Below are 14,237 nucleotides of genomic sequence, written 5' to 3'. Positions count from 1 at the left end.
ATGTTGTAACCCTACCAAATATTTAGACTACTGCAATCTTGTTAACCGGCATATAAGCTGTGCAATGCACTGTTATAATTTTTTTTTTCAACTATTCTTAATGTGTAATATAGTATAATAAATTATAATAAATAAAAAACTTTCATATTCAAATTTTTTGTTACATATTAATGAACTTTAATGATGTTCGAGTAAAAATTCCTATCATTAATACCATTATCATGACTCCTGTGTAATGTGTATAGTATGATTTTTCTTCTTGTTCCAAGTATTCTTGAAATACAATATAATAATTAACAAATTATAATAATAGAAAGCTTTGATAGTCAAATTTTCATGGAACATTAAATAATAAATTGTGATGAGTAGAAACTCTCTTTATTAATACTGCATTAATATGGTGAATAGATAACTTTGCACAAGTGGAGTCTCCATGGGGAAACTTTTGTCATTAATACTAAATGGAGAATTTTTACACAAGAGTCTTCATATAGAAACTTTCGTCATTAACCTGCATGATGAGCATGAAAAGTTTTTTTTTCCTTTTTTTTCTAACTATTTTTAAAATTTAATGCAATCCTATAACAAATTATAATAAATAGAAGATTTCAATAACTAAATTTCTGTGTATCAAACAATGAACATTAAAATATTTGTCATTAATATTTATTGTGTGTTAAGAAATAAACTTTGATGATGGTTGAGCATATAAAAACCGTTATCATTAGTACCGGCTTCTGCAAAATGATTAGAGAACATTGTATAAACTAAGCCTCCATTTTAGATGTATACTTACATATAATTTGTGCAGTATATGGGATACGTTTATCCAACTCTTTTTAAAATTATTAACATGGTATTGTGCTTACGTTACAATTAGATAGAAACCACCACCCACAAGACAAACGGGGAACTCAGCACTAATACCAACCCTATGTAATGCATGGAATATAGTTTTTTTATCTTTGTCCAAACGTTCTTAAAATCTAATATAACAATGCTATAATTATAATAAATAAAAAATAAGAATAGCTAAACTTTTTTTACACAACAAGCAATCAAGCATATTAATGTTAGCGTCACTATTTTTAAATGCATATTATGCAATGATATTTAATATTGGCCTAGAACATCACGTTGGCGTGATTAATACTAGTATCCATATGGTGAACAAAGAATTCTATATAAGCCGAACCACCGCTTTAGATATATATGATAGATGGTAAATATAATTAGTCATACCATCGATGGTAGCTAGATAATATAAAAGATCCAACAACATAAAGTAAGTCACTAGGAAACTCACCGTTTCGACACTTAATAGCGATAGTTTCTAAAGTGTTAGGCATGAAAACTTTTGCATACCAAGAAAAACAATTTTGCTAGACCGCTTCCATATAAATGTGGAAAGTTCAATATCCAAATGCTCTCCAGCATTTCAGAGCCTTGGATGTCAAGAATCAAGCAAAATAAACCTTAAAGTTATGTTGGCGCCGTTACAAGTATAGGTTTGCCCATTGACTTTCAAGGTGTAAGAAGACCATCACCATCTTATCTCATGGAACTTCAGCCATCAAGAGGCTAAACTTTCCGCAAAATAAGAGGATTCACATGCCACTAGTGACGAAAAATGGTAACCGGCAACACAAACAGTTGCATACAATTTAAAGATAAAAATTGGTCATCGACAAAACAATTACATTGGTCATGATTCATGCAGTGCATGCCATCAAAATTTTGAAGTATGATTCCGCTATATCCATGAATAATGATTCCTTGACTGCAACATGCGATCGGCACGGACCCTCGAATTGTTGGAGATGATCGAAACCCTAAATTCTTAGCTATCCATCTGATGAGACCATCATACATTGGTCATCTTTCTAAAAAGAAAAAAAAGCAAATGAAGGATTATAAATTGGTCATTGGTCCCAATGGAAGGGAATATTTCCACTGTAGAAGACGTGCAGAAGAATGCAGCACGAATCTCTCCTCGACAGCGTGCTATCAGGTTGGGACCAGAGAATTGGGTTCAATTTTATGGAACTGAATCCGATCCGTGGTCCAGAAAATGAAACCAGGTGAAGTCCAGATCCCATAATCTGACGGAAAAGGACTCGTGGGCCTTTTAGATTGACCAAGAGATATCTCCCCAATGCTCTGCGGTCCTACTTGCAGCGAGAAACAGTGCTTCGGTATCCAAAGTTCAAAACTTTGTCGTCGTACGAAGCCAAAGATGAAGTTGGAAAGGGAGACGGTACAAAGTGAGGGCATTTTCTTAGAATGGTGAGGGCAGCCCAGGTCACGATGCCGTAGTTGGATGAGTTTTTCTCGGGGGCTTTTGCAAGATTTCGGATCTTTTCCCCCACTCCTTTGTCGTAAAGAAGCTTTGGAGGCGTTCCCAAGTGGACGCAGCACTTGTGGCCCAACAACTGCATGAATCGCGTTTCGCTGCAAGTTTGACCGGTAACCGTTTCAGGTTGAAGTCGAGAAGGAGATATATCCTGAAACATTCGAGCAAAAAAAATTCATTTAAGCATCTATCACGCGCCCGCTAAAACCGGAAAAATTATAGCAATGCCACATTGATGTACCCCATATTGATGGCTTGCACTGGTGTGTGCACTGCACGCAATAATTTTTTTCTAAAATTGGCACGTCAATCTAATATTGAACTATTCTCTTATATGAATATTACACAAAATCTTGATCTGTTTTTTTTTTTTTTTAAGAAAAGAGGAAGGAGGGAGGAAGGGACCATGCCACCCCTGCATAGTAGTTCTCACTGGGTCCCCACCCTGTCAGGAGAATGTTCGATGCGGACAGAAATGACCGTATGTTGGACACCCCAGCCGGTTTTACTCATACCCTTCCCATCCGTAGGCCCGACTCGAATACCCCTCTGGGCTCCGGTACGAATCCTTCGTGTGAGTACGTCACACCTGGCATCACCAAGGCTACCAGCGGACCAATAGCCCTTCTAAACTCTGTATTCGAGCAAGGAGCATCCAGTCTCCACAATTTAATCGACGCCCATGCGTTTCGAACTCGGAACCACTTGGTTGGAAGTTAGGCTCCGTTCGACTGACCTGTTCTTTTTTGTCGTGTTGTCAAATGCCGAGCACGTTTTCTTAAATTTTGAAAATTAGGATGGGAAGAAATCCAATCAAAAGCTGGATTGGTGCAGGATTTTATGAGCTGTGATGGTTGGCATCTTTCAATATCAAGCACGATTTATGCGCATGGCATTAATCCAAAAGTCAGCAAGCACAGTAAGCTGTGTCGTTTCCAAAAATTTGTGCCTGCTAAGTGGGACTTGAACTTGATTTCTAAGCACAACCGGACAATCTTTTGGGAGAATAGGCTCATTTCATTCGAAAACTAGTTTGCGTTTTTCTACTTCACAGTGAAGCTTGTTCGTATGAGTAAATATCAGCCTCAAGAAATCATGTTCATGCCAGTTCAAAATATATAGTAGATTCATTAAATATGGAGGTCATCTACAGGAGACCAGATGGCCAAACATCGAAAAATACCATAAAGCATGACGTTGCTAGCGACCCTCACAGAGGATAAACTATACAACCCACACTACGTAAGCAGATGGCAATCTCACCAAATATGGTTTTTCTTCTTGCTCTTGAGTGATCCACTGATCCCACTAGCTTTTATTTAAAGGAAAAAATAGGGAGTGCAAGTGAATAGATAAGATCGTAAGTCACGGAGCCCAGAAAGCAGGATCCTTAATCCTGGGTCAACCTACTTAATTTGCAAGCGACCTCTCTCCACTAGGCTCGATAAAATATTTAAAACTCCAAAAGGGAATCTCAGTAATCACCCTCCACACACTGTGAAATAAGGAAGCAAACTTAAAATCTTAAGCTTGAGAAAGAAAACGGAAAAATGGGGAAAACTTTGCTATCACCTGCTTCTTCTCACTTAAGTCAACATACAAGTCAAGGAAATCCATCATATGGGTCCCCACATGCTGTCCACCAGTCCGCCATTTTAACCGGCACTCAGCTGCCCCTCTTAAAGAGCAACAGCTAAGCCGCCACTAAATTAGTTCCTTTCTTCTACTAACCCATTACCTCTAAAATTCATATATAGTGGCAGATCCTCTCTAACATCACTCCACCTGTAACTTTCTTTGTGTTTGTGCTGAGTGAGTGAGAGGGGAAGAGATCGAGAGATAGCAATAGAGAGAAAAGATGAAGGTGGTTGAGCTCTCCGCCCTCGCCGTCCAGGTGGTCCGGGGCCGGTGGTTCACCGTATTCGCGTCGTTCCTCATCATGGCAGCCTCCGGCGGCATCTACATCTTTGGCATCTACTCCAACGACATCAAGACCGCCCTCGGCTACGACCAGCAGACCCTCAACACCCTGGCCTTCTTCAAAGACCTCGGCGCCAGCGTCGGCATCATCTCCGGCCTCATCTATGAGGTCACCCCACCCTGGGTCGTCCTCGCCCTCAGCGCCGGCATTAACCTCTTCAGCTACCTCATGATCTACCTCGCAATCACCGGCCGCATCGCCCGCCCCCACGTTTGGCAGATGTGCCTCTACTTATGCCTCGGCGGCAACGCGCAGGCCTTCACCAACACGGGCGCCGTCGTCACCTGCGTCAAGAACTTCCCGGCAAGCCGTGGCGTCGTGATCGGCCTCCTCAAGGGCTATGTTGGCCTCAGCGGTGCCATCGTCACCCAGCTCTACCTCGCCTTCTACGGCGGCGACTCCAGGTCCCTCGTCCTCCTCATCGCATGGCTCCCCGCCGCCATCCCCCTCGTCTTCATCTCCACCATTCGGATCTTCAAGTCGACGCGCCAGCCTGGCGAGAGCAGCAAGCCGTTCTATTGCTTCCTCTACGTTTCCCTCTTCCTCGCCACCTTCCTCATGGTCATGATCGTAGTCCAAAAAAGGTTCACTTTCTCCCACTCCGCGTACAGCGTCAGCGCCGCCATCGTCCTTCTCCTCCTCTTCCTCCCCCTCGCCGTCGTTACCAAAGAAGAGTTCAAGATCTTCAGGAAAAAGAAGCAATCTCTCCAAGACCCCCCACCTCTGTCCGTAGCCATCGAGACGCCGACGGTCCCCCAACCGCCACCGCCCGAGCCGAAACCAACCCCAGCCACCGCATCACCTATCAAAAAGAGCTCACCCCTCTCTCATGTCATCCGCATCTTCAAGGCCCCTGACAGGGGGAAGGACTACTCCATCCTCCAAGCCGTTGTGAGCACGGACATGCTGATCCTCTTCCTCTCCACCATTTCCGGTGTCGGTGGCACCCTGGCGGCGATCGACAACATGGGCCAGATCGGCCAGTCGTTGGGCTACCCTGCTCGGAGCATCAGCACCTTCGTCTCCCTCATCAGCATATGGAACTACGCTGGGAGGGTGGCGGCCGGGTTCGCCTCTGATATCTTCCTCGCCAAGTACAAATTGCCTCGCCCTGTGTTGCTCGCAGCAGTCCTCCTCCTCGCCGGCGCCGGCCACCTCCTCATCGCCTTCGGAATCCCGGGCTCGCTCTACGTTGCGTCGGTGATCATCGGCTTCAGCTTAGGAGCACAGGTGCCGCTGCTCTTCGCAATCATATCAGAAGTGTTCGGTCTCAAGTACTACTCCACGCTGTTCAACTTCGTGCCTCTTGCCACGCCGATCGGGACGTATGTGCTGAACGTGAAGGTCGCCGGGAAATTGTATGATAGAGAGGCGGCGAAGCAGTATGCGAAGCTCTCTGGTTCCTCCGTGGAGTCGTTAACGTGCACCGGAGTGCAGTGCTTCAAGCTTTCCTTCCTCATTATCGCGGCGGTGACCGTACTCGGAGCTCTTGTCATGCTGGTTTTGGTGTGGAGAACTTGGGATTTCTACAAAGGTGATATGCATGAGAAGTATAGGGAGGAGTCACAGGGTCGCACCCACGGAGAAGAGAGAAAGAACGAGATGATTCCTTATACGCCTGAGGAGAGGGCAAATGGGACTTAAAGTAAAACGAAGAAAGGAAAAGAAGAGAGACAATGGTAAGGCTGCATAAGCCTAGGCTTTCATGACCGTGTTTTGATAGGATGAACTTAATTTGGAGCACTAGCCTATGCTTGTAAAGTGAGAGATGGGGCTCCTTCCCTGTTATAGCAGTGCTGTCTCCATGTATCCATATCCAGATCTTCTCTAGAAATTGTGGCAGCAATTATATGCAATCTAAACCGTTTGAAATGAAGCAATGAATCATATTATAACCCATTGGCAAGCTTGCTCTTCAATATTCACCAAGTTGTGAACATATGCAAAATCTTCGATAAGTGATTCTTGGGATCATCATTGATGCCATATGACAAAGACTCCATAATTTGGTTGTGTTTGGTTCTTAGTTTTGCTCAAATCTTCACCGCTTCAAGGGAGAGAAGCAAGATAAATAGATAATTGCTCAAAGCGGCAGTATTTCTTATCTTTGTTTTGGAGCGCTAGCAGTACTTTTTCTTTAGTTATGTAAAACCAAAAGGTGTGAGTTTGAGTCTCCGAGGTGATCAAATCTTCCCGACGTTACCATTAATTTTTTAATAACTCTGATGAATGCCATTAATATGCATATTTTTGTCTCCGTCAAAATGGTATACCATCAGGTTCGCTTGCATTACTTTCTTTTGCCTTCCTAGACAACCGTACAGGAGATCACATCGATCCATACTTTTTTTCTCTTGATGTAACCCAATCAGTATTTTTTTTTTCTTTAGGGTCTGTTAAAAAAATCTAGCAAAAGTTAAATAAATTTCTTATAGAGATCGGGCGCATTGGTCTGTCCAATCTTCATTCTTCTAATGATCCATTCTAATTTTAGCCTAAATTCTAATTGTAAGCCTGTTGGCTTATAGAAAAAAAAAAATTTTATGATTTTTTTTTTTTTTTACAAAATTTTTAGGCTGGAGAGGTATTCTCAAATAGGCTACTTGCTCCAAAAATCCAATGAAAAATTCAGCCCCATTCTACTAAATTTTCCAAACAGACCCTCAGTAATTCTAAGTCAAATGCATGAGTAACTTGATCTGAATATTTGGGATTAGCTAGCATCCAGAAGCCTTTGTTTATAGGATTTGCTTTCTACCCAAGCACATGGCATTCACCTCACAAACAATTGCTTACCTCTGTTGCAATTAGAGTTTACATGGGAGATAACTATAATGGAAGGTTTGACCAATCCTTTACTGGAATCTAAACATAATCTAATAACAATTAAACAACAATAAGCTAATAGGCACAGCCCTCTAACTTTGTGAGGTAAAGATGATCAACTGCTTGCGAGGCTGGGGCATAGCATGAGAGAGATAGACGGGGATAGCGCAGCGAGATGATATTTTATATCTTCTCATTTTAAGTATTAGAAATTAGTTCTGTAATTAACTCCTCTTCTTTACGCATGCTTTCTAGGATCTCTCGATGCATTCTGTCCCACCATAAGCTATTGTTTTTGGTCTTTTTCCCCGTCTGCTTGATTGCTACGTGCTTTGGTTATTTTTCTGTTAATCGTTTTTTTAATACTCTGGTCCTCTGTTTTCTTCTCAGTCCTAATCTTGAATTGGAAATACTTTTATCGACCTTCTTAATAAATTTATCATTTTAGAATTTAATAATCATCTTAATAATGATTCTAGCCGCGTTGGAAAATGCATACATAGGCATGCAGCTGATGTTGGATCAGCGAAAGGATAATGATTCGAAAGAAAGATAGAAAGTAATGCGGGGACAAATACCTACCTTGACCTTTAATGACTCCACTGTTCGAAGGATATAGATATGGATAGAAATATAGCATAAGGCTATGGTGGAAAGGTTGTAATGCAATGTTATGGTAATGATGTAGTGCAAACTACGGTAAAAGGTGTAGCGTAGAGTTACGATAAGAGGTATAGCGCTGAGCTACAGTAAGAGGTGTTGTGTAGAGCTACGATAGAAAAACTAAGTTATGCCTTTTTTTAGGATAAAAAGTAAAGAATGAATTGAATTGATAGATTATTGAAGGGTCGAAGAATCTTAATATAGAGTACAATTTCATTACTTATACTTGTACATAATAATTATCTTCAGATACTGTAACAGTCCATTCTAACAATTATTTCTCATGCCTAATCTCCACTTCTTATGGTACTGTAACAATTCATTCTATCAATGGTTTCTCATGCCTAGTCTCCACTTTTGATGGTTTTGGTAACTAGTGCCAACCATCTTTCCATTGCGCATGTGCACAAGCATAATTATTCTGTAGTTATTAGACCGACAATTGTGCCTTATCAGCCTTCGGCTTATTTCGGCATGGCTTATACAGATTGTCTATTATATTCGGCCTTTGAAATAGTCTTCTAGTCTTCAGGATCTTTGAAGACCTGCCTTGGTCTTTTAGCAGCCATCTTTGCAGCCAAGCCTTAGCCCTTTGGTCTGCTTTGTCCATACTATGACTGAATTCCATCTATTCGGCCTGAGTTCCTACAATCTGGCTTAGCGGTCAAATTCTACTCAATCAAAGTCGCATGTTTCTCACTAGCTCCAATCCTATCAAATTTGCCCTACATGGTGCTTGCTCTTCACTACTAGCTAGACTATTGAGAAGTTGTGTAAATAGAGTTTTATTACTTTCTAATATAATTTTTTGATTTCAATATTATGATATACTATCACTATACAAAATTCTAATAATATATGCATATCTATCAGTATAATAAAATAATATGTTATTATAAATTAATAAGATAATAATATGCATTACAAATCCATATTTGCAAATTATTTATACTCAGGATCACATCCATTATGATCACAAACTTTTTCGGATATTGTTTACAACTGGCTTCCATGTTTTAATCTTTTTCTTCCTCTTCCCAACCCTTTGTGTAATTTGAGCTCTCTATTTGTTGGAACTTTCCCAGAATTTAGCTACACATACCCATACCTCTTCATTTGATTTTTCATTATATTTAATCATCTATAGTGACTTACAGGCTCCTACTATTGTAGCACCTTGTCATTCCTAGTTTTACCACCAACTTAGCATTCTATACATATTTCTGCATGCTTGTACTTTCTTTTGGCCGAGTGTTTTGAAATGTACAATGTTGATGTGGCCGGTCAAGAAATTATTTGTTTCCATTTATGCGTGGATTGCATTGCTAGATTTTGTTTATTATCATACTTGATTAAGAAAAAATTGGAACTTAGTTATTGACCGTAGTCATACAGCTATTGACACGTAACATGTGTTTTGTGAATTAAACAATGTTGCTAACACATTATACTGATTACTTCACTTGCTATTGATTGTTGACTGAATACAAACTAGCAAATCCCATCAAACAATAGGACTAATATATGAATATATAGGATTCTAGGGGTCCATATGTACGTAATCTATACGTATGTAAATTGTGCATATTTAGATATGCTTTACAAGGTGTTTTATGAATATGGATAAAATCATGACTTATAATTGACAAAATGTTTCATGTTTTTGTTGTTGCATTGTAAGAAGAACAAATGTCTAAGAAGAGCCAACGTACCCTTGCTGGTCCATCAACCCAAGATGAGAAGAAGAGGAAGGCCATTTGGAATGATAAATTGATGGAGGAGTTTATCGATATATGTATTGGTGAAGTTGAAGCTAGTAATCGCCCAGGAACACATTTCAATAGGGTAGGGTGGGCCCATATAATTAAAAAATTCAATGAGAAGACTAGAAATCAATATGACTACAAAAAAATTTCAAATAAGTGGGATAACTTGAAAGCAAATTGGAGCATTTGGATGAAATTGGTGGAAAAGAAAACAGGGCTTGGATGGGATCCTTTTAGAAATACAATAGATGCACCAGATGCATGGTGAAAAAAAAATTGCAGGTATACGTGCCACTAGTTTAATATTTGTAAGATTTTTTATACTAACTTATAAACTACTATTGACAACTATATATTATTAACTTGCAGGAGATTCCTGATGCAGCCAAGTTTTGAGAACGTGGTCTGCAACATGCCATAAAATTGGATAGGTTATTTAGAGATACTAGTGCCACTGAGGAGGGGCCCTAGGCTCCAGCTTTACTGGTGCAGGAGGATGTTGAGGACACAATTGGAGTGTATGAGAGGTTGGATGGGGTTAATAATGATACGTTTGAGGGCTTAGGTGACTCAGATGAGGATCATTATATGATTGCATATAAAATTGATGATGTTCCCACTGATAATTTTAATGTTAACCCTACTCTTGCATCTGGTGCTATCCAAGAGAGAGGAAAGAAGAGAGTTAGCCCTACTTTGCATGATAAGAAATGCAAGAAGGTTGGGGGTGCTGCACAACTATCTCAGCAATTGAGTCGTCTTATTGATGCAGTGGAGAAGAGAAGTATTGTGCCATCTAAGTGTTAGAAGTATGCCTTAGAAGCCAACGTGGCTGACGCATATTTATAATTCGGGGCATAAATTTGTAATTTGACACTTATTAATAAATAAGATTGGGTAATTTGTTTTTCATTCATGTTTTTATGTGTCCATGAATCGTCCAAGAAATTAATAGATGATGACACATATTCTCAAGGAGTTGAAAATTTGAGGCATGTGTCATTAGGGATTAATTTCTAAATGCTCCAGATCGATGGATCCATCACAAGGGACGATGATCGATCCGCTGAGATTAGTGCACAAATCACTTAGTCAGATGGACGAGTCTCGAGTCCATGGTGTAGAGATACTGAAGTGATTATGCGAGTACTTGTTAGAGAACAAGGTACTGAGTGTGACCAAAGATAGTAGTCACATGGATGTCTATCCACTCGTCAGTGACTACTTATGCTGCAGTTGTATGACTGGTTCTTTGACCTGCGATGCCTCAGCTATTCACTGTGAGGTTGCTGTAGTTTGACGAGCATGTGAACTTGGGCCCTAGCCATTCGGATTTTTGTAGTGCGGATTAGCTACAGTAGGTTCATTTTGGAATAGGGTTGCATCTAGATGGAATCTATCGATCTTGATAGATTAGGAGTGATCCTATGTGATTTATGAGACTGAGTTCGATAAATTTCTGGCCAGGTATTTTGAAAAAGAGTTTTCTATATCTCGAACTGGAAGTCGTATAAATTTGACAAATGATGGACGATGGAGTTTGACGAGATATCCATAACCTCCGTTATGTCGGGATCCACAATAGAGGGACTGTATCATACGCTAACTGCACCTAGAGGTTCAGACATTTCATTCTGCTGGGTTGCCACCATATACTGCTATGTGTCACTAGTGGATTGTGAGACTCGAAGGCATTCAGTTGGTGATCAGTGAACTCTGAGAGTAGAACTGAAATCGTTTCAGTCCACTGAAAGGAGTTTCAGTGATATTGAGATAGAGATCTCAATATGTCTCACTACCAGTCAGAATAGAACCTACGGGGTCACACACATAGAGGATTTAATTAGTCAGACTATCATAATTGTGATTTGGAATCACAATAGGAATCAATCATCAATATGATTGGTGATTGAATTAACCCACTAAGTGTTAGTAAGTTAATGAAAGAAGAATTAAGTGGAATTGATTACAATTGGATTGCAATTGGGCTGATTTAATGAGCCAAATCAAATTGGGTTCGACCCAAATTGATTTGGGTTCATAATTGGGTCAATTTGATTAAACCAAGATTTGTGCAGATTTTAAAGACCACATGTCGTCGTAGGATGAATATGACTTAAGTCATGTTCACACTATGCGGATTTTAAAGACCACATGTCATCGTAGGATGAATATGACTTAAGTCATGTTCACACTATGCGGACTTTAAAATCCACATGGCATCGTAGGATGCATGCTGTTGTCCAATTCCTGCTTACCTGAAAATACGCTAAACAGATCGTTGTTATAACCGACAAACAAAGTTTAAATTAATTTTACTCTTACCTTTTCTACTCGATGAATAGTGGTCGTAAGAGGTCGATCCACAGGAAGGCGATTGGAGTTGCATAAAAATTAAAACGTTCACTCGAATTCAAAATCGATTTTTGAATAATAGAAGAAAAACATTACGTCGGGGATGTTGAATGATTCTCTAGTCTACCAGAGAATGTATTTTTTTATTTGAAAATAAACAAAGGAAAGAAAGACAACTTGCAATTGAATTCTGATGCAGAGTAGGGGCCGATTTCTAAAGACAGAATATAAATTAAAATCGCCAATCGAACAGTAAAGATTCATTTTAGAGTTTTTAATTTTAGAGTTATCTTAAAACTAAGACTTTCAGAACATATAAAATAAATTACATAAATTAAACTAAAAACTTAGAACATGGATTGCATAAAGGAAAATGACAATAATGGATTGCATAAAAGGACAATTACAAAAATAAAAATGAAGATTGGAAACTTAATGCTTTCTCCCTTCTACAAAATAAGACATAAAAACAAAGAAAGAAGAACAAAACAAAACAACTCCTCTTTCTTCTCTCCCCCTATTTTTTTTATTCTTCTCTTCTTCAAAACAGAGTGTGCTCTGTTTTTCTGGGCGTCCATCTCCCCCCTCAGCCGATGGCCTTGCCTCCCTTAAATAGGTCGCCCACCCCCCTGATTGCGTGGAGAGGGGGAGTACGCACGCTCGTGTGTGGGATCGCCGGGAGGAGGATGCCGCGCTAGATGATTTTTGAAACAGTGAAAGAGGTGGATGCGGGATCTTTGGCATGATGCTGGAGGGTAGATCGCGGAGGAGGGGCTGCATCGCAGGATCTTTGGATCGGTATTGCTGCTGGGGACTCTCGAATCCGGAAGGGGGACGCGTGATTGCTGGGGTCATGCGTGGGATGCTGGGATTCTGATCGCGTAAGGAAGGAGACGCGGAAGAGACGTTGGGATGGAGCTGTGATCGCGTTGGGTCGAGCAGAAGAAGCCGGGAGGAGTGTGGATCCGGGCGCTGGAAGGAGCCGATCACGGGATGCTTGCAGTCGGACGCTGGGATTACGGGATGCTATGAGGAGGCGATGACCCGTGGAGCTCGGACGCTCACTGCGTGAAGAACGCGGGCTGCTGGGCACGGAAGGAAGGAGATGCGGAGGATGTTGTGGGACCGCTGGGAAGAGAAACGGGCGTGGGAGGCTGGACCACGGTGGAAGCTGGGATCACGGGAAGAGCTGGGATCACGGCTTGAAATCGAAAGGGAGGAGACGCGCGTGGGCGGACGGGTGCGGGATCCTTTCTTCTCCCTGTTTCCGCACGGGATGAAGCTTGATCTGATCTGGAAGATGGACGGCCGTGATGCACTGCGGGAGGAAGAAGAAGATGGCTAGATTGCATTCGAAACGGGTACCGAAATGGAAGGCGATCGGGGATGTGGCATGGACATGGTAGGGACGCGGACGAACGCTTGATGCGGAAGGCTGGCTGAGACGTGCCGGCTGGTTGCTTGCATGGTACGGAAGAGCTGGCTCGGTGGGATGAGCTGAGCTCAAACCCAATGTTATTGGGTCTCCTGAATTACTTGCACTCAAACACAAATGCAACATTAATTAATTAATTTTATCATTAATGATTAGCTATAATACTAATTAAGATAGTACGACGATTGCACTTTTGTGCCCTCATCACACCTCCCAACTAGCTTATTGCTAGTCTCTAACAATTTAGTGCGAAAATGATAAAATGAGAGTGCAAAAGTGTTATTTATTATATAAATATACTAAGATAAATACTCACTTACGTAGAGCATTACGATTGCACTTAGCGCATGCAACAAGCCTTTAAACCCCAAGGTTACCCTAGTGGATGACTGTTGTCTCGTGAGGGTTTGAGTGAAGTTACCCACAAACTTCATCAGTCAGAAATTTTCAATTTTTAACTCGAAATTTGAACAGGTATTACTGTATGAAACTAGAATTGCAAGGACAATAGAGACTTGTTGCTATCATATTTAAACAGACTCTAACTCAAGTTTCATTACACCCAATCTATTTGCTAACAAGTCAAGAATGTAGTGAGGTGCAAGATAGTATCATATAAATGAGTGGCTTTCACTTACTTCCAACATGATCACTCCAATTTTCAAGACTCTCTAGAGTTAAATAGTAATGAACACCCCAGATTTATTTATTTATTTATTTATTTTATTATTATTATTATTTTATTTTTTCAGACTAAACGCTAAGAAGAATGATTTGTGCAATATCTAGCCTTATTAAGCTTCCTAGCTAACCCATATAGCGAGTGTTAGGCTAATGACTTCCGATCCAGATGGCTCA

The 14,237-nt window shown here is 40.7% G+C and overlaps 1 protein-coding gene across 1 annotated transcript; it reads left to right on the top strand.

Moving 5' to 3' along the window:
* Positions 1–4,037: 4,037 nt before the first annotated feature.
* LOC103722300 lies at positions 4,038–6,255 on the top strand. Its single transcript, XM_008812802.4, has one exon. It carries the CDS (start codon positions 4,212–4,214, stop codon positions 5,976–5,978), a length of 1,767 nt encoding a protein of 588 aa, XP_008811024.2. The 5' UTR covers positions 4,038–4,211; the 3' UTR covers positions 5,979–6,255.
* The last annotated feature ends 7,982 nt before the right edge of the window (positions 6,256–14,237 follow it).

This window comes from Phoenix dactylifera, chromosome 16, assembly GCF_009389715.1.
Source record: "Phoenix dactylifera cultivar Barhee BC4 chromosome 16, palm_55x_up_171113_PBpolish2nd_filt_p, whole genome shotgun sequence".
Classification (NCBI taxonomy): domain Eukaryota; kingdom Viridiplantae; phylum Streptophyta; class Magnoliopsida; order Arecales; family Arecaceae; genus Phoenix; species Phoenix dactylifera.
Note: the sequence above shows the minus strand (reverse complement) of the source record. Positions and strands in the feature narration are given on the sequence as shown.

What these genes read in the sequence shown, in the direction of transcription:
- LOC103722300 (XM_008812802.4), top strand. Translation starts at nt 4,212, where the DNA reads ATGAAGGTGGTTGAGCTCTCCGCCCTCGCCGTCCAGGTGGTCCGGGGC.